General features: G+C 41.8%; 1 protein-coding gene across 3 annotated transcripts in view; it reads right to left on the reverse strand.

Moving 5' to 3' along the window:
- The window catches only part of Adcy8 (adenylate cyclase 8), a 215,987-nt gene that overhangs the window by 119,550 nt on the left and 77,357 nt on the right, over positions 1-19,080 (reverse strand). For all 3 annotated transcript variants that reach the window (XM_085678921.2, XM_048457362.3, XM_048457363.3), the window contains exons 3-4: positions 11,429-11,559; positions 7,003-7,114 (exon numbers count right to left, since the gene is read on the reverse strand). In XM_085678921.2, the coding sequence (XP_085535047.2) occupies positions 7,003-7,114; positions 11,429-11,559 (243 nt within the window). The remainder of the gene's footprint in view (positions 1-7,002; positions 7,115-11,428; positions 11,560-19,080) is intronic.

Here is a 19,080-nt window from a genome sequence, read left to right on the forward strand (position 1 = left end):
TCCAATAACTACAAAAGATAAATCCATTAATAAACACCCAAACAACAATGAAAATATGATCAACCAGACTTGAAGTTGAATATATGTAATCCTAGCGCTTAGGAGATAGAAGCAGGAGAATCAGGGTTTCAAGGTCAACCTTGCATGCATACTGAATTTGAAGCTAGCATGGGGCAATTTGGACCACTTCTCAAAAAACCAAAAGAACAAAAGGAGGAGAAGGAAGAGAAGGAGGAGGAAAAGGAAAAAGAGGGAGAAGAGGAGGAGAGAATATTATCTACTAGTTCCATTACTTTTTAAAAAAGCAAAGATTTTTAATACCTTAAAACTAGAAATACAGAAGACTTAATTCTAAATAAAATACCTAAATAAATTCACCATGATAAAAGTCACAATATTGTTCCTATCTTTGTTGCCACTTTTCTCCAACTCATGCCCATAAGCTAAAATTTCTCAGTTTGAAAATCTAGATTCTACACGTGAGAGAGAAAACACATTATTTGTTTTTGAGAGTCTGCCTTGTTTTTCTTAACATAATCATCTTCAGTTCAATCCATTTTTCTTCAAATGTCATGGTTTCATTATTATTTACAACAGAATAAACTTCCTTTGTGTGTTTATAGTGCATCCTCTCTCTCTCTCTCTCTCTCTCTCTCTCTCTCTCTCTTTCTCTCTCTCTCTTTCCCCCCTCACTTCTTCTGTCCCTCCCTCCTTTCTGCATGTTTATTTATAAGACATGAATTTAAAAAGAAGATAGGGGGAGGGAACGGTCCAGTACTTACTTTAGTCTAAGATGTGTGTGTGTGTGTGTGTATCCCCCATTTTTGCCTGTGAAAGAGACTGAGTGCCAGTGTTTTAATACCCGATTTTCATTTGCAGAACACTGAGGCTGGAAGGAAGAAGCTGTTGATTTCAGGTCTGAACAATCACTTGTGGGAGAGCATGATGTTTATAGCTCAGACTGGTGAGAATCTGACGCTACCAATCTGAGGCATAGAGGTGGTCTCCTTGTTGGCTATGGTAATAGATGAAAGAAAGAGATTGGGAAGAAAATGCTTTGATCTAAGAATCTGTATTATCTTTATTACTATCAGCTTTTCTTGCCTCATTGCCTTGTATAACATCCTTAAAACACTGATGAGTGAGTTTTACTCCTCTATAGATGACAAGGACAAACGAAGTCACCTTGTTCTTCACGCATAAGAGAGGATATATGGCCATCTCTTAGCAGTGCCAATGACAGCTGGTGCCTGGGAGTAGCCTTCTCCGTGTCCAACCTGCTGCTTCTTATATTTCACTTTGAGCCTTACACATTCAGGAAAAGTAGGTGTCACCTCTGCATTACAGGCAGGAAAGGCATAGGATGAAACATATAAAATCCCTCCAGATCACAGATGAACTGGCTCAGTCTTCACCACAACAGGTGTGCTACTCAACGTTGCTCAGACGCTGATATTACCATGCACACCGAAGTGACAATGTTTTGGAAAATCTAAGCGAGGAAGGAATGGAATACTCAGCACGAAGAATACACTACATGCCAAAGGTGTGCGACGCCCATCCTGCTCATCTCACATCGTCTTCACAGCTGCCTTCTGAGTTGTGACTCATACAGAAGATCAAAGCTTCAGGAGGCAAAGCCCACACCGCTATTGAGAGATAGGCAGGGAATTTCAGTCTATGCCTGTCTGAGCCCGGAACTCAATGAATGTTCTCCATTAAACTTCAAGAATTATAGGACCGCACAGAATGGCAGATCCCCTGGCAAAAATATATTTTGGAAAAAGATTGCATCAAATGACTTACTATCCCTTTGGTGAAGACACTGAGCAATGTTCACTTCTGAGGTCCACTTTTCATGTAAGGAAGAGATAAATCTGACAGGTTTCTTGAAAATCTATAGTCCCTAAGTAAATGGGAATATCTCATCTGTCTGTCTGTCTATCTATCTATCTATCTATCTATCTATCTATCTATCTATCTATCTATCTATCTATCTCCTATTATCTATAGCCTATTGTGCATATATATGCATATTTTATATAGAATACATTTTATATACAAAATAAAATATACAGCATGTGGTATATATTTCATACATATGTGTATGGAGGGAAATATGCAAATGTGCACACAAATATATGTGTGTATGTATACATATACATATACAAACACATATGAAATGACTGGCTTATCTGCCAAGTAAGTTCTGTCAGTTCTCAGACACATTTTTCTTATCATGTTTGATGAGCTGTCAGATGAGTTAATAGAATTTTCCAAGAAACTGTTTTGAAAATTCATGCTAGAGAAGACAAGCTGCTTTGGAAGAAGATATTTTAAAAGTTAAGAAGGATAAGGACCATCTTCGATTTAAAGTCAGTCTTATTATAATCCTTTTCTTCCCATCTTGATTGGCTTAATATCTTAAGAGTCTTACAAATCCAAAGAGTTGATTAAATAGCCAATGTAGATAGTAGATGAAACTTTGGGAAAACATATCAAAGATAATTATACATTTTTGGAAGGATTTAAAATTTTAGAAGTATATACAGTGATATATATTTGATGGTTCAGCTTTATTAAAAACAGCTATTCAGTTGTGAAAAAACAATGCAAAATAAAAATATTATTAAAACTAATGTATTTTAAAAATAGACAATAAAATCATGAAAAACTTACAATATTTTGTCTAATTTTATTTTATTGAAATCAGAGGATGATATGTAAATATATTGTTCTAGTAAAACTTAAACTATAGAAAAGGCTGAAGTCCCTTTGGGCACCCATTTTCTGTCCCATATCCAATACCTTGGCGGCTCAGTCTTCTAGCTCTTCTTTTAGGGAAGGTACATAGGTACACATATGCTCTATGTTTCATGATCTTTGTCCTGAATTTGTCACATCATGTTTGGAAGTGTAAAAGTTGAGTTTTCTTCCATAAAATGTTATGTCAGGTAAGAGAGATGCCATCTCATTAGAAATTAATTGGTCAGTACTCCATAGTGTTTTTCCTTGTTGTTAAAAAATGAACATTGCTTCCCATTTGACAGGAGTTTAAGAAAATGTTTTAAGATCCTAATGATGCCATTGGTATTATAATATAACATCCTTTCTTCCTAGTAGTGAGTGGGGGTTATACTCATATATTTTTTTTCTCTGTTTCTACTTTGAGTGGGGAAAAGTTAGGTAAGGGGTTTGCTATTTTAAAAGATCAGATACTAGAATTACAGAATTTTGTTAGGTGCAATGGCAACAGTCCAAACACTCTACGTCCAGCAGCTTGAACCCAAGGACCCTGCAGAATGCGCACTAGATGGAACTTTCATGGGCAACTTGAAAGGAATCTCTGCATTTCAATAACGCAGTGACATAACGGGGCCGTGTAAAATGCCATGTGAGATAGGTTCTCTCTCATCTCTGTGATTCAGATCCACAGGAAATACCAACATAAGGCAACTAGAGTTTTATAGAACTCCAGAAGACATAAAATAAATGCAAGATCAATTCGGTTTTATATAACAGCAGAATTTGGAACCCAGCAAGGCAGGGACTTGCCGACGGTGGAGGACAGACACAGTCAAAGGGAGATTTTCTTATTTCAAAGCATGCAGAATCATTTTCAGTTGCAGACTTTATGAAACTCTTCAGGCAAGGTGCCAAGGCTGGGGTGTGGGAAGGGGAAAGATGGCTGACCAGAAGCTACGGGTCATGAATGTGAGTGTTTATTTTTAATGGACCTCAGCTGAGACACCTCATGCATTATTTAATTTATCCTTCATTTTGATTTTGATAGGAAATGGAGACTCAAGAGAGATAATTTATCAGGGAACACTCAAACAAGGCCTATACCTGCATCTCACCTTTCAAGGCAGCCCACATGAGTAGAGGTAGCTTAGGGTTTCATCCTCTTTTCCCTAATGTGCCCGAGGTTAGTAGTAAGGAGTCTCTGCTGGTCAGAATTTGAGTTATAGATCATCAATGATGAACAGCTCTGCATAGTTTACTTCTTTGACCTTGGTCTCTCCATGTGCAAGACAGGAACAACAAGATCTGCCTTACAGGTCAGTTATAAGAACACTATGACCTAATCTGAAGAAAAATTCTCTGCACCAGGGAAAGCATTCAGCACTGGTGGCTTATGAATATTTAATATTCTTACCAAAACTGGTAAGTTCACTACACAATACTCATTTTTGGTGTGTGTATGTGCTCATGTTTGAGTGTGTGCACATGCATGTGGCAACCAGAGATCAATCTCGAGTCTCCTTAGTTTCCTCATGGGTATACTGAGACAGAGCCTCTCACTGAGCCTGGAATCCACTCACCCAGTTAGGGCAGCTGGCTAGCAAGCTCCCAAGAGCTACCAGTCTTGGTTTCATCAGAGCTGGGATTATATGTGCACACTGCTATACCTGTCTTCTAAATGTGGGTGCTGGAGACCAAACTCAGGTCCCTACACTTGTGTGGTGAGCACTTTATCAACTGAGTCACCTCCCCAGCTGCATTTCTGTAGACTCTTAATCAGATGTACTCCTTAGATAACAGCCTACAGCTATCTGCATCCCTGGGTAACTGGCTTGCTATGTATTCCCTCCTTGCCTCCTCTTCTCCACTGCACACGAAACCACTAAGGTGAGAAGCCCAGACTATAAAGCCAAGTTCACACTTCTTAAAATGCTGCACTCTTTCCTCGAATACTTGCTTCTCCTTTATTCTTGAAGCTCACCTGGGATCAGCCTCTCCCGTGCCCTTTATGCTCAAGCAGTCTTGAATTTCTCAGAACTCCCTGAGCAAGCAAGGTGTTTTTGTGCTTCTTGCCTTTCCAGTGTGTCTTATCCTAGAAGAACTTGCCTAATCTGGAGACAAAGCTCTTGTCTCTGGATGCTGCCAGGTGGCTATGCCATTCCCAATCTTGACAGTCCTCTCCTCTGCTCACCAGGATGTCTGTATTTATTAATGTATCACACTGCTAAAATGTTATATATTCATCCCTTCTCTTTTGTCGGACTAGCAGATTCCTGGGAGAAAGCACTGGATTTTTCTTTCCAGAGCTTTGTATTGTGCTCAACCTTAGCAAATCATAATTGGTTGAATAACTTGGATTAAATTAAACTTTGTACTTTTTCTTTAGGTCAGTGTGCTTGTTTTTAGTGGGGGCGGGGGACAGTTTCTAAGACACAAAAAAATTGACTTTGATCACATCTTTTAATCATCTTACTGGGAATTTATCTTTGTTGCTTTTGTCTTTGTGGAAAGAAAAATACTTGGAACCATGTTAGAAAAGAGAATAAGAATGCGCGACTCACACCAACCATCACTGATTTCAATGATTAAAGGACAGGTCATATGCATATTTCCCCCTAAATTCTGGGTACCAGGTAAATTCAACCCTCTTCCCAGGAGGAGACTTCAGTTCCTAAAAGTTTCCTATCTGCTAGTTGTCTAGGAGCATCAACTGGGAGTTTAGTTAGTTGGGAAGATCCCTGTCTATATCTTTTCTCACTTCTTCCACATCCAATCGCGTGCTTTCTCTTCCCACAATTGCTTCTGGTTTTTCTGGGTATATGGAGACACATCTCTACTCTTGTTCTCATCTCTGGATGAAATACTCTGTCATGATTTCTTCATTTCGCTAATTGGCCTCTCAATTAGTTTCAAGACGTTCCCTTTTGCTAAATGTGTGAGGTCATGCGATCATCATGATCAAGACACAAATCTGCCATGTCACTCCCTGACTTCACCCTGCAGGCTCCTTTGCTAGCGGCCTATCTACTCCCAATCTAGCACCCCTTGTATCTATGTATCTGCTTTTTGTCTCTGTCATTTTGTCTTGAATAGAATGTCTTAAAAGTAGAGTTGGAGAAGCTCCACTTCTTTAGTCTGCCGCCTTTCTCTTGCCATACTATATCTGAACTTCATTACTTACATGTGTATCTTCCTCTTCATTGCTAAACAGTATTGCATCAAATTATATTTGTTTATTTCACTTTCAAGAATCAGCTTCAGAGGCACTGAATATTTCTCTGGGACATATTCCCCGGTAGACAGGTTACCTTTTCCCTCTGTGATTCCAGAGCATTCTAGGGTTAAGAAGAGTAGGAAAATACTCCGTGTCCTGACTATCCACCCTTGTATCCCCAAGTAGACTTATCTTTAAGAATGGAGATGAACATTCACCATTCTCACGTTCATGCCTGCATATAGGGGCATGTTAGTACCTAATGGCTGCTCATATGCAGCTGTGACAGATCTCCTTTGGAATGGGGCCACCCTAAATTTGGAATATTACCAGTGAATTTCTACTTGACTCAGTATTCTTTAATCCTCGCTATGGCTCAGGAAGTCAGAACTTCGCAAAGCAGGAACTTGGGTTACTCCTATTTTAACCCAAAGCCTAGTGTTAAGTGTGGTGTGCAGCAATGTTATGCCTCTGTCACTTGAGTGGATCCAGGAATACAGTCTGTGTTTTGATCCTAGGTGCTCACCTCCTCACCTCTGTTTTCTTGCCTCACTGTGATTAAGGCAGCTGAAAATGAAAGATGGTGTCTTCTTTGCTAAAAACACAGTTCTTAAGTTAGATCAAAACCGTGGTGGGAAGGGCCTAGCAGATCACTGGTTCTGGAGAGCAGGCTAATTCACAGCAGATGTCCTGAGCTGGCCAGGAAACTGCAGGGAGCCAGCTCTCCATACCAGCTCTGAGTCTGCAGCTGGATGGCACCTGGCCTCGTGCAGGGAGAGTGGAAAGCCGACAGAAAAGACCGGTTTGATTGTCACTCAACCAGCTGTCTTTCAAGGGGAAAATCAATCTAAGGAACCTCCCACCCGAGACTTATAAACAAGTAACACTGGCCTCTAGGGTACACGAGGGTCAGGGGTCCAGGCTGGGGGACGGAATGCAGAATGGTAATGGCACTGGCGATGAAGACTGAATCCTTTCCTGCCTCATTCCACATGCAGGCCCTCACTTCGGCTAGGACTAGGATGGAATTAAATGCAACTCACATGGGCCAGCCGGTCAAATCTGGCAAAGAGCTCGTTGAGCATCCTGACCAGCTCCTGAGCGGACAAGGTCGTAGAGAGGTTGGTAAATCCTTTGACATCTGCGAAAAGAATACTAAACAACGGGGAAGGAAAGAGTGGGGGAAAGGTGGATTAATATTTTCGTCCATTCTGGGAGTCACATAAACTCTATTCTAATAAATCAACCGTGTCTGTGGTCTGAGATTTTAGCTCTCTGCCATGGATGTTAAGAGGGATGCTTAAGTGTTTAACAATGACAGAGGGTCAACTTAGTGAGCAGGAAGGATAAAGGGACAGCCAAATACCATGGTCTTGGTCCTGTGTTGTAAACCACCCTCCATGAGATCAGTAGGAGGAGACCCATTTGCAATAACATTTTATGATCTCTCTCTGTATTTTCCCAATGTACAGTTAAAACAGATGTCACAAACACAGAGCAAAACAGATCCCACCATGAGGAAAGCATACAGAACCCCCTCAGTGCCCCGGGCCTTCTGACATGTGCTTTACCCTCCCTATCAGACATCTAGAAGTAGGTTTCCCCCAAAATGATGAACTAAGGTAGTAACACTGTGAGGCCCTGGCACAGATAACATATTCATATTTATAAGGATTTCAATGATGTGGAATTTTACTCTGTGCATTTGGCTTTGAACAGGGAAGGGGTGAAGTCCACCAAAGCTTTCTACATGCATGACCTGCATGACCACTGTCTTGGTCAATCTGCTCAGCTACCTGGTGGGGCCAGCACTGCTGACTCCATGCTAGAGGCATGTAACAGAGCTGGTACTGTCAACAGAAGCCAGTGACCCACTCATCTTGCCATCACGTTTCAGGACCTCAGCATGGAAGGATGGATGCAAAATGGGTCATCGTGCTTGGGATTATTTGATTTGATTTGATTATTGTTTGGGATTCACCTTCTGGGAAGCATCAAGGCATATTTTATCCATGTGTCTTTGCACGTACTGCACTGCTCCTTGCAGTACTTAGTCCCACTAAAACCCTGCATGCTCTTCATGACCTCCATCATAGCCTACTAATGAATATTTATAGATATTTCTCCAACTGAAGTAACCTGTCACACCTACCTCTAGTATTTTACCAACTGTGTGCTTCCTTCTTCCATGACACTTAACCACGCATTGACACCTGGCTTGGTGGGTTCCTTGTATTAGTTACAAAACAAGACAAAATTCATCTCCAGGGTCCGTGTACCCACAACACAGCCAGCTTCATTACATGCTTTCTGTGTCCAATCAGCAGAACTACTCAAAATTAAGCCCTCCTTTCCCAGAGCGTGGATTGTTTGAAATGGAGACCCTCAGAGCCCCTGTGGACGCACAGAAACACATCTGCTTCAGCAAGGGCCTTGAATGAGGGCTGTCCATCTACCGTAATGATGGAGTAGCACCTGCTTCATCACGTGGTACAGTAAAGGGTTAGTAATTGACAGAGCAGCCCCCAGGGCCTTGCTTTCATTCCATTTGACATTCTGTCCCCCAGCTGCTGGACTCAAGATCAAAAGGTCTCTTGACCCTAGACATAAACTTAGAATCTTCCAACAGATATAACTGCACCTTTCACTAATAGGAGACAATTATCAAACAGCACATAATGAAACTTAGAAATGTACAGGAGATAAATTTTAGGCAATACTCATCAAATGAACACTGAAAATTAAAACAACAGTAGAGAAGGGAGAATAAACAAGGCAGGTTGCTATGCAGAGGGCGGCAAGATTAGAAATAATTTCAAAAATGTTCCTAATGCCAGTGCGGGTGACTTTGGGGGCTGTGGAGGGGGTGTAGCAGCCGGTCTGGCTTTGTTCTCAGACACCGGCTGAGAAAGATCCTCCTCCTCTTTCCTTCTTTCTAGTCTTATTTTAACACCCAGTGGCCTCCAAACAGGCAGGCAGCCTCCTTCCACCGGTAAACTTCATCCTTCTAGCACCAAGAGTCTATAGCTGCAGGTATCTTGCTGCTGCCTCTTGGAGAGGAGCAAGTCTCAGGGGATTTGATGCTTTTTGATTTCTCTCCTAGAAACTGCTTGTGTTACCCTGGGGCATAGAGAATGCAGGGCAGGAAGCCAAGTGCTCATTTAGAGGAGTGTGAACTCCTGGGAAAAAGACCCCATCATAAGATGTGTTGAGCAAATGAACAGGAATGAGCTCTTGTGGACCAGAGCAGAGCAAAAGTGATTAGCATTGCATGGAGGTCAAACATGTTGAGTGAACTCAGGAGACAAAGTGGAATGCTGAACATGTGCATTTTCCCCCCTTTTCCTTTTTAAGGTGGTTTGTATTTTTCTCTCTCTATGATGATAGGCAGTTTCCTATATTATGTATTTTATTCTATGTATGGATCATATGTAGAGACATATATCATATATATCTGTAAAGACATTTATTCATGAAACATTTACTTATTTGCTTATTATCTTCCAACAAAAGCCATCCAATTTCTGCCCTGTCTGGGCTTGCCTTGATTGTCAAGCTACTTTGCCACTAGGGAAATACAGCAGAAAACCAGTTATTGTCTGTACAATCCAAATTTCAGCCTTAGCTAGAGCATATTCCTTGTCCAAAGTTCATGTTTCTGCTGTGTAAATTTGGTTGACCCCAGTCAGCTAGGACCAGAAGGATCACCTCTTCCGGAAAAGCTTCTCTACAGCCCACCCCATCCTCTATATCCTTACTTCTCATCTCTCACTTAAAAAATTATCAATTATCACACTTAATAGTAAAACTCCCCATCACATTAAGTATGATGCTGTGATCTAGAAACAGAGTTGATGAGCTCCTTTTTGTTTTCCAGAGCCAAAGTTGAGTGTGGGCATACCTCTCCCTGCGGTTGCTTCTTGCAAAGGCTTGCTTGGCAAACGCCAGCATCCAAATCAGGGTGGCTGCTGTCACTGCTAAAGGTCTGATCAGAATCTTGTTCTCTGCAGGACAGTGCACTGAATGTTGTCAGTGTCAGGCAGAGAACACACACACACACAGGTGGGCTTGGAGCTGCTACTACTTGCCCCCGAGGGTGAAAAGGAAGGGACCGAGTCTCCATGTGTTTCATTTCAGGAGCTCATCAATATACGGGCGTTTAGCCAGTGCTGGGAAATCTTGTCTTATGAGATCTGGTAGGAGGGAAATGCAATTCTATTGTGTAAGCTGAAAATGTCAGATGCTAGCTTTCCTGGCTTTTCTAGAAAATGACGAGGCTTAGCTATTTCCTATACGTTTGCCTTGACTTTTAAATTGAGATGCAGGAAAAAAAAAAAGACTGGGGGAACAGAAAATAGAATGAAGCAGAGGCAGCAATACCCCACTTCTGAGGAACTGGGGCACCCCGTATCAGGACAGTGGTTTTCCTGTAAGAAGTGGTCTAATCAGAGACCATTGCAGTGGCACCCTACGTGGCCTAGTATCCTGGTGTGATTTTTGAGCTATTTGGCTTTGTGGCCTTTCTTCATTCCAGCCCATTTCCCCAGATGGCTTTTCTACCCTTCTCCAGTGACTCTGTGAGTGGCAGTGCAGCCTCCCAGTGCATTTTAAATTATACGGGACTGATTGCCACTAGGAAGTGTGTCTGAAATAACCTACAATAAGCCTGACACTCAACTAGATTTCTAAACCTGTGTGTTGTCTATCTGTCTTCATAGACATAATCTATAGAAAACTGCGAGATAGTTGTTAAACCATCTATTCACAGATAGACACTGAAATTGAAGGAAATGAATTATAGACGGCCACAGACAAGGAAAAGTCAAAATGAAGATCTAAGTTAAGGTCTTCGGTAGTATGGAGGCAACTCTCTGGATTTCAGCATCTGCCACACTTAGTGTAGTGCTGAGCACAAAGAGGGTACTACCAGACAGATGGACTGAGAGATGGTGGATGGCTCTATAAATAGACGGATGGGTAGATCGGTGGGGAAGTGTATGAATGGACGAGTAGTCGGAAGAGCAAACAGATGCATGGGTGGGTGAATGTATGTAAGTATGATTGCCTTCAAAAACTGTGTTTGGAAAGGAAAAGGAGTTGTGTCCCTCTTTATGCTGCTTTCAAGGTGACATCAGGAGGAGACATGAGTGATTATAACTGCCCCCAGGCAGAATGCTGGGATGATTATTTTTACCTGCTTCTAAAGGGATCTAGAACTTAAAATACAGCCAACTAATTTTTGAAGAATTGAAATACATCAATCAGCAAAAATAATCAAATTTTCTGACATTCTTTTCCAGCCTTAACATGGGAACGTAGATATCTCTGATGTTTTATGACTGCTTAATAGATTAATCAGGTAGATGAAGGACTCTTCCACACTCAGCATTCATAGCAGGGTGATACAAATGGCCGGCACACATGGATCATTCACCCTGCGGAGACCGGGGTTGGGTGTCATGTCCTCACCTGACATTCTCGTAGCGATGGATGTAGATGCGGTGGAACTGATGCTGCAGGTGCTCATCCTCCACGTTGGTCATGTCATTGATCATTTCCAGCACGACGAACCTGGGAAGCACAGACAGCACAAGCCGCTCCTAGGAGAAGCAAGCAGGGCAGGCTCGTTAGGCTGACCAGTGAGTCCCATGTGGGTTGGGGGCAGAGGTGTAGAAGCCCCAGGCCTCATATTTCTGGAGGAGTTGCTAGTTTTTTGTCATTCTGAGAATATACAACTGTCCGTTGACACTTGATGGGTGTAGTGCCTACTTACGTGATGATGCTATTGATGGGTATAGTGTCTATTTATGTGTTTACAGCCTAATAAGGAAAGGAGAGACCATCTATTACATACCCAAAGACACTGATACACGTTGATAAGATGTGATAAGTGACATGAAAAAGCATAAACGATAATAAAAGAATGAGATGGTTGATGATGTGATCCAAATCAGGCATGACGAATGACCTTTCCGTGGAATGATGTGAGACCTGAGTGTTTGTAATGAGCCATTTCCACGTTAGGACAAGGAGAAATCTAGACAGAATAAACAGTTAATGTAATGCTCTCCAGCATCATTGAGGCAAGATGTGAGTAAAGACTGGTAAACAAATTGAGGGGTTGTGACAGCCAATGTGGAGAGACACATAGATAGATCTTATACCAAAAGATGCTCATATTTAATTCCAGTGATAACTAGAAGCTTAGGTAAAAATACTCCTTCCTAGTTAAAAATACTTCTCTGGCTGGTTTGGAGGATGGCGTGTGGGGGGACCAAGGAAGGAGGCAAAGGGGTCAGTGGAGAAAGATCCCATACTGATGGAAGTTGTGCTTGAGAAAAGATTCCCAGGACTGGCCGAGGGAAAGGGGGTCTCCCTGAGATGGCTGGGTTCTGAGTCTACTGATGGGGGGAATCTGCTACAGCTATGGAAGCAGAGGATGCAGGAAGTAAACCAGGCTATGAGGCACCAACTCTCTTCTTAAAACAGTTTTAGTTTTTAAATTAAATGTGTGCTGCTTGACAATTTTGAACATCTATATAATGCTGCAGTTACTCTTACCTAATTCCTCTCAGACCTTCCTTCCTTCACTCCCATCTACCCCCCCACTCTTCCCGACATGTCCTTCTCTTAAATTCACATCTTTTATTTTGTGACCCACTGAGTTTATCCAGGGCCATGCATTTGGAGCTACCCATCGAAGCCAAGTGGGCTCACCCGTGGGCACAGAAACAAAACAATGACTTTCCCTCCTCCAGAATCTACCAGTAGCCAAGATTTCTGAGGTTAACTGTTGACAAACTTAGGATCACACAGATACAGTGTAGGCTACTCCAGAGGCACAGACTCTTTATCGAAAAGAAAAGTGAGACACGCGCAGTTTGAAGATGGAGACCTGGTATCTGGTGTGATACAAGTCATGATAATAGTCATTATGATTGTAGAGAAAAGAGGGCCCTGGTTAAGAACATGAATGAAATCCTCAAACATCCTTGTGTCCTGTAACCCAGACAAGGATCTGGATTCTGACACATAGATGAAGACAGGTGGATTCTGGCCACCATGGTGCTTGAGTGCGGCTTTATGGCTCTTAGGCATTGTCATTATTATCCTACGTATTACCCACAGGAGTCTAAATGTAAGTCTGCAAAAATCCCTCACAGAATGTACGAATGGAGTCTGAAAGTGATGTAAGGTTTTGCATAAACTGAGCAACCAGGATGCAATCCTTTTCCTTCCCCTCTCCCTGCAGGGATTCTTATGGGATGGGGAAGTGTTTGCATTCTGAGTCTCAAGGACGTATTGAATCCTGTCCCCAATATGGAGTAGGGATATAGCGTTACATATGCTACATAATTTCTGTGCCTCAGATCCCTAATTCATTCAGAGGTAATATTATCATTTATCTTGTGGGGGTTGCTCTGAGAATTAGTGAAGTAGAATTTGCAAGGATCTGCCATTATTCCCTCTCTCTTTTCCCTACTCTACTTAATCCTGACCCTCCCATACAAGGGCTTTATTGATGAAGTACCCCCTGAGTGCTGTATGATGATGCTTCTGCCCTTGAAAGCTGACCCATGATGTGACTGAGAGGCATAGTTTTTTTCCAGTGCCCCTACATCATGTCTTTTTCATGTTCACAAATGTTACTTGCCAATTTCCCAGGTGCTTATGGCCCAGTTCATACAATTGCTGCTGAATAAGAGAAGGTGCTAATCACAGCTTTGACAAGAACTGGTTGTGTATGATGATTCATTATGACGCTATTTACACACTTGGCACAGCCTGAGTAAGAGGGAGTCATGGGAATAAAGCATGTAGTTCACATACACCCTGTGGTCAGTTTGCAATAGTGCAGAGACTTAACCCTTTGACTAGTAGTTGCGTTAGTGGTGAGGCCTGAGAAGCAAAGTGACAGAGGGAAGGGCTGGCACGAGGAGAGCAACACGAAGCATGGGAAGGTGATGCCATTGCATGCATAGGGTGGCCCTAGTTTGTGAGACCTGCAAAGATACAGAGAAAACATGGTTCTTCCAATGCAGCCTTAAGAAGCAGTTCCATCCCTGAAATCCAAATTCATGTTCATGAGACTCTTTCATGAGCTCCGTGCTCTGACCCTCTGGCAGAATGGCTGGCAGCTTTGAGAAAGTCACGTGCTCTGCCCCTCCCAGACTCACTGAGTTGTATTCTAAGGTTAGCGCCAGGCAGGAAGAGTGTTAAAAGCTCTGAAGTTGTCTGGGATACCCAGGCCAGACAGACAGATGTTAGCCTACTCTGAGTCAAGCACTGGTCGGAACTAAATGACACCTTAAACTTTATGTAGCTCATAATAGTCATAGAAAAGACCAAAAAAACCTGGCATTAGTAATCTCATCACCTAAGATGCTGATAACAGAGACCTCCAAACAAATCATGTGACTTGAAATAAGATGCTTTCTAGAGTTCCTCTTTCTACAAAATGTATTATAATCTCCTCTTACCCAGTCCACAATGCTTTTTAAAATGTATTAACCTTTTTTTTTTCTTTTTATGAGTTGCATATGAATTCCTGCATGTATGTATGTGAACTACATGCGTGTCTGGTGAATATGGATGTTATAGGCAGGCATTGAATATCCTGGAAGTAGAGTTACAAGGCAGTTGTGGACCACCATATGGGCCTTGGGAAGCAAACCCAGATCCTCTGCAAGAGCAACAGATATTCTTAATTGTTCAGCCATCTTTTGAGTTCCACAAGACTCAGGGCAATAGAGATGGTTCAGTGATTAATGGCGAAGGCTGCTCTTTCAGAAGATGCAGGTTTGATTCAAAGGACCAACATGGTGACTTGTAGCCATCTGTACCTCCAGTTCAGGGTCTCCAATGTTCTGTCCTTACGTCTTTGCACACCAGGCACCTTTTTTAAGGCACATAAATACAGAAAGTCATTCGCACACATATGAAAACCCTCTTAAGGGAGCAGCTAGGTATTCCTGTGTGTCTTCGTTAGGGCTTCTATTTGCTGAGATGAAACACCATGACCAAAGAGCAAGTTGGGGAGGAAAGGGTTTATTAGGCTTATACTTCAACATTGCTGTTCATCACTGAAGGAAGTCAGGACAGGAGCTCAAAAGACAGCACAAAATCCCAGAAGCAGGAGCTGATGTAGTAGCCATGGAGGGGAGCTGCTTACTGGTTTGCTTAATCCACTTTCTTACAGAACCCAGGTCCAGCAGCCCAGGGATGGCACCACCCACCACGGTCTGGCCCCTCCCCCACTGGTCACTAATTGGGAAACTACCTTACAACTGGATCTCATTGAGGCACATCCTCAACTGAGGCTCCGTCCTCTGATGACTCTAGCTAGTGTCAAGTTGGCAAATAGAGCACCCAGCTCACAGTGATAAGGGCTGAGTGTTTGAGTGAGGACTCAGTGCACTAAGTAATATAGGAGCTATGTCCCAGTGAGGTTCCTGATAGATGGGTGAGATTTCAAATATTTTTACTAACGGTGGTGTCAATTTAATTATTCACTCAACAAATAATTATTGACAACATCCTATGTGGCATCGTAGTTCCAGATACAGAGAAAAGCTGGATCCTTCAGGGAGGCTTTATACATAGACCTGGACAAGATTCCTAAATGGGATGCTTGGGCAAGTCCCCTTACTAGCTGTCATTTATGTAGCTCTAAGAACAACCACGGCAGGCTAGACACCACAGAGTTAACAGGGACTCACTGATTATGGTTATCAGTCATAATCTCAAGTACAATTCACCATTTCTATGTAGTGAGAATATTTAACCATGGGTTCATAAACAAGAAGGGTAAAACAATTTCCCATAGTTACAATGAAGACAGAGACAGAATCTGGATTACTAGACTCTTCTATAAATGTCCTTTTACCTTACCAGAGATATTGGCTTCTGGAAAAAAAAATATCCTCTCAAAGCCTAGTTCTTCAAAGAAGAAATTTTAATTAATTTGGAAATTAGAAGCACACGGTCTTCTTAAACAAAAAAGGCATGTGCTGCCCTCTTACCCGGCCTGTTACATATTGTTAGACCCTGTATGGTGAGACAGTTTGGCCCATTCTGTGTCTTCTATGTTGAGTGGGTCACAGAACACTCATTGAGTGTATTCTAGTTAGCAAGTGGAATCCCACTGTTCTTCACACTTTAGGACAAATCTTATTTCCTTTGTAAAAGGATTTATTTATTTATTTATTTATTTTGGTTTTTTGAGACAGGATTTCTCTGTACTTTTGGAACCTGTTCTGGAACTAGCTCTTGTAGACCAGGCTGGCTTCAAAATCACAGAGATCCACTTGCCTCTGCCTCCCGAGTGCTGGGAATAAAGGTGTGTGCCACTACCACTGGCATGAAAAGGATTTTTCATCCACTGTGATATCACACCCTTTTTGTGTCATTCCTTCTCTCTCCCACAGAATTTGCCACACCGCAGGAGCTACTCGGTGTGTGTGTGTGTGTGTGTGTGTGTGTGTGTGTATTCCAAGCAGAGAAACATGATTAAAGAGACTTCTGTAAATGTGCACATGATAAATAGGCAAGTAAAACCTGGGTCTGAATATGAAACATTTGGATAAATCAAAAAGGCCGACAAAGAACCCCTAAGCTCAAACAATTATATTCTAATAGTCTAGAGAACTTGAATCTCACTAGAGACCAGGCTAAGATTTCCATTCCTCAACTTTTAAGTTTTGGGATGGTTGCTAGAAGCAGATCCTGTTCTGCTTCTTTCTTTTTTCTGGAGCTACGCTGTGGCTGCTTCCAGGGATAGATGTGGGGTATTTTCTTTCTGAAAGCCAATGCAGGGTGGGAGGTTTGAATTCTGCATTTGGATGGTAGGATGCAGCAAGTGAGTGAAATGCCTCAGGGCACATCAGCATCCCATCAGAGCATCAGCATCCCATTGGAGCATCAGCATCCCATTGGAGCATCAGTATCCCATAGGATCATCAGCATCCCGTGGGAGCATCAGCATCCTGTGGGAGCATCAGCATCCCATTGGAGCATCAGTATCCCATTGGAGCATCGGCGTCCCATCGGAGTATCAGCATCCCATCAGAGCATCTACATCCCGTGGGAGCATCAGTATCCCATTCACACAGTCCCAGAAACATGGGGCCAGATCTGTTTATTCATGACCAATGTTTTATGGACACAAAGGTGGTGAAAACAGTCACTTCGAGTGTTTAAAGATTCAGTGTATAAATAACTGTAGCTAACTAAATAAATGAAAGGCAATGTTCAGCTCTAATTTTTGTGATTTCTATCTGCTTAGTTCATTTTATCATGGAGGCATCTCCTTAGGTCCATGCTGAGATGCCCAGACACTCCTGGCCCCCTTCTTCATATATTTTTCATATTTGATTTATTTTTTTTCCTTTAGCACTCATTATTACTTAATTTTCTACAGCTTTTACTTTTTATCTTCAAAAAATGTTTGTTATTCAAAATGCCTAAGGCCACAGGGGATATTATTCCTCCCAGAAACCATTAATTGTCATATCAGAAACCCTTGTTTGGGAAACGTCTCTTCAAACTGTTGGTCTTGGGGGTAGAGGGCAGAGGTCCTTTCCAAATAATACCCATTTATCTGTAAAAGGAAACATCTGTTTGTATCAGTTGGAATTGAGTTTGATGAGGGTCTATATTTTGCTTCATCTGTTCAGCATCAATAATTACAGTACTTAGAAAGGTACCTAGCAATTATTAGGCCTCTCGTTTTTATCTGCTACATGATTTTTTTTAAATGAAGAGCTTTAATTGACTCTTTTCTTTCTGACCCACTTCTCTGTATATAGTAACTGTGACGCCGGAGTACTTACTGCTTCCGCGTTGAAAAAAGCATTAGTATTTAATGATGATTAAAATAGGAAACTAAACTATAGCAAATCGAAGTGTATTAACACGCTGTTCTGTATCCAAGGAGATTGATAGAACATTTCATTGATGCTCTCATCTTATCTACATTTGAATTAGCAATTACAGTGTGGATCTGTTGTCTCCAGAAATGTTCATGATAGTTCCTTAAATAAAGGCAAAGCGAGTGGGCAGTAACTTAAAATTTACGAGTTCCTCCTTATTCACAGTTTATCCTTGTGTCCAATCTAATAGGACACAAAGTAATGTAAAAATCATAAGTCATAATTCCTCTTACAAGTTTTAGTTCCCCAAACAGTGATAGCTAATCAGAATCCAGTGGAGCGTACGACAGAACCTAATATGATCTTCCTCAGTCTGGTGGGAGAAGTAGATATTAATGAAACGATCGTAGAAATAATTATACAACCACTTCTACTAGTAGTGCAATTAAAGAGACATACTTAATACACCGAGAGTCCGTAATGGGGGATGAGAGAGTGTGATTAACTTAGATGAGCAGTTAATTAATTGAAGTTCAGATATGTGCCTGAGAGTGTGTGTTCGTGTGTGTGCTGGTGGTTGTGGAAAATCGTCCTTAGGAGAGATAAAAAGCATGTGCAAGGACCGACTGAAAAAAGGATGTACAGCATATTTGAGATGTCAGAAGAAGGACCATGCCCAGAGTCCAATAATGTGAACTGTATAGGGTAAAGTACTAGGGCCTGTTAGCTCTTAATCTCAGAGTAACAAGAAACAATTGAAGCTTTTTTTTCAAGGATCCAAGATAGGATTTAACTTAACTTCCCCTGCCTCTATATGCATGGAAAACAATCGATTCAGTGAAATGGTTATTCTGGAGAGAAGCAGGCAAGAAAGAAATTAAATGGTCTGTGCAGTAGTTCAGTGAATGGTAGGTGGAGAAACATGGACCCCTAAGAAGGCTGTCTGGAAGACTCGTATGAACAGAACCATGGAGGAGGAAAGAGGAGGCCAGAGACTACTATATTTCTAGGTTTGCCAAGGATGTGCCTTTTGTCTAACTAAATAGGCTTCCCAGAGGTAAGCACTGGATGCTGCTGTGATGTCGGGGTGAAAATCACGGCTGTGATGGATGGCTTGCTCTCCCAGCGTTTGTAAATGACAGGTGTCACTCAGGGACTCACAGTGACCACCACTCAGCTTCGCAAACCTGTGCAGTAGGCTTTTTGGTTGAATGGAATTAATAATGATAATTAAGCTTGTTTGTGGCCATC

Source organism: Myodes glareolus, chromosome 19 (genome assembly GCF_982192425.1).
Source record: "Myodes glareolus chromosome 19, mMyoGla1.1, whole genome shotgun sequence".
In the NCBI taxonomy this organism is placed as follows: Eukaryota; Metazoa; Chordata; class Mammalia; order Rodentia; family Cricetidae; genus Myodes; species Myodes glareolus.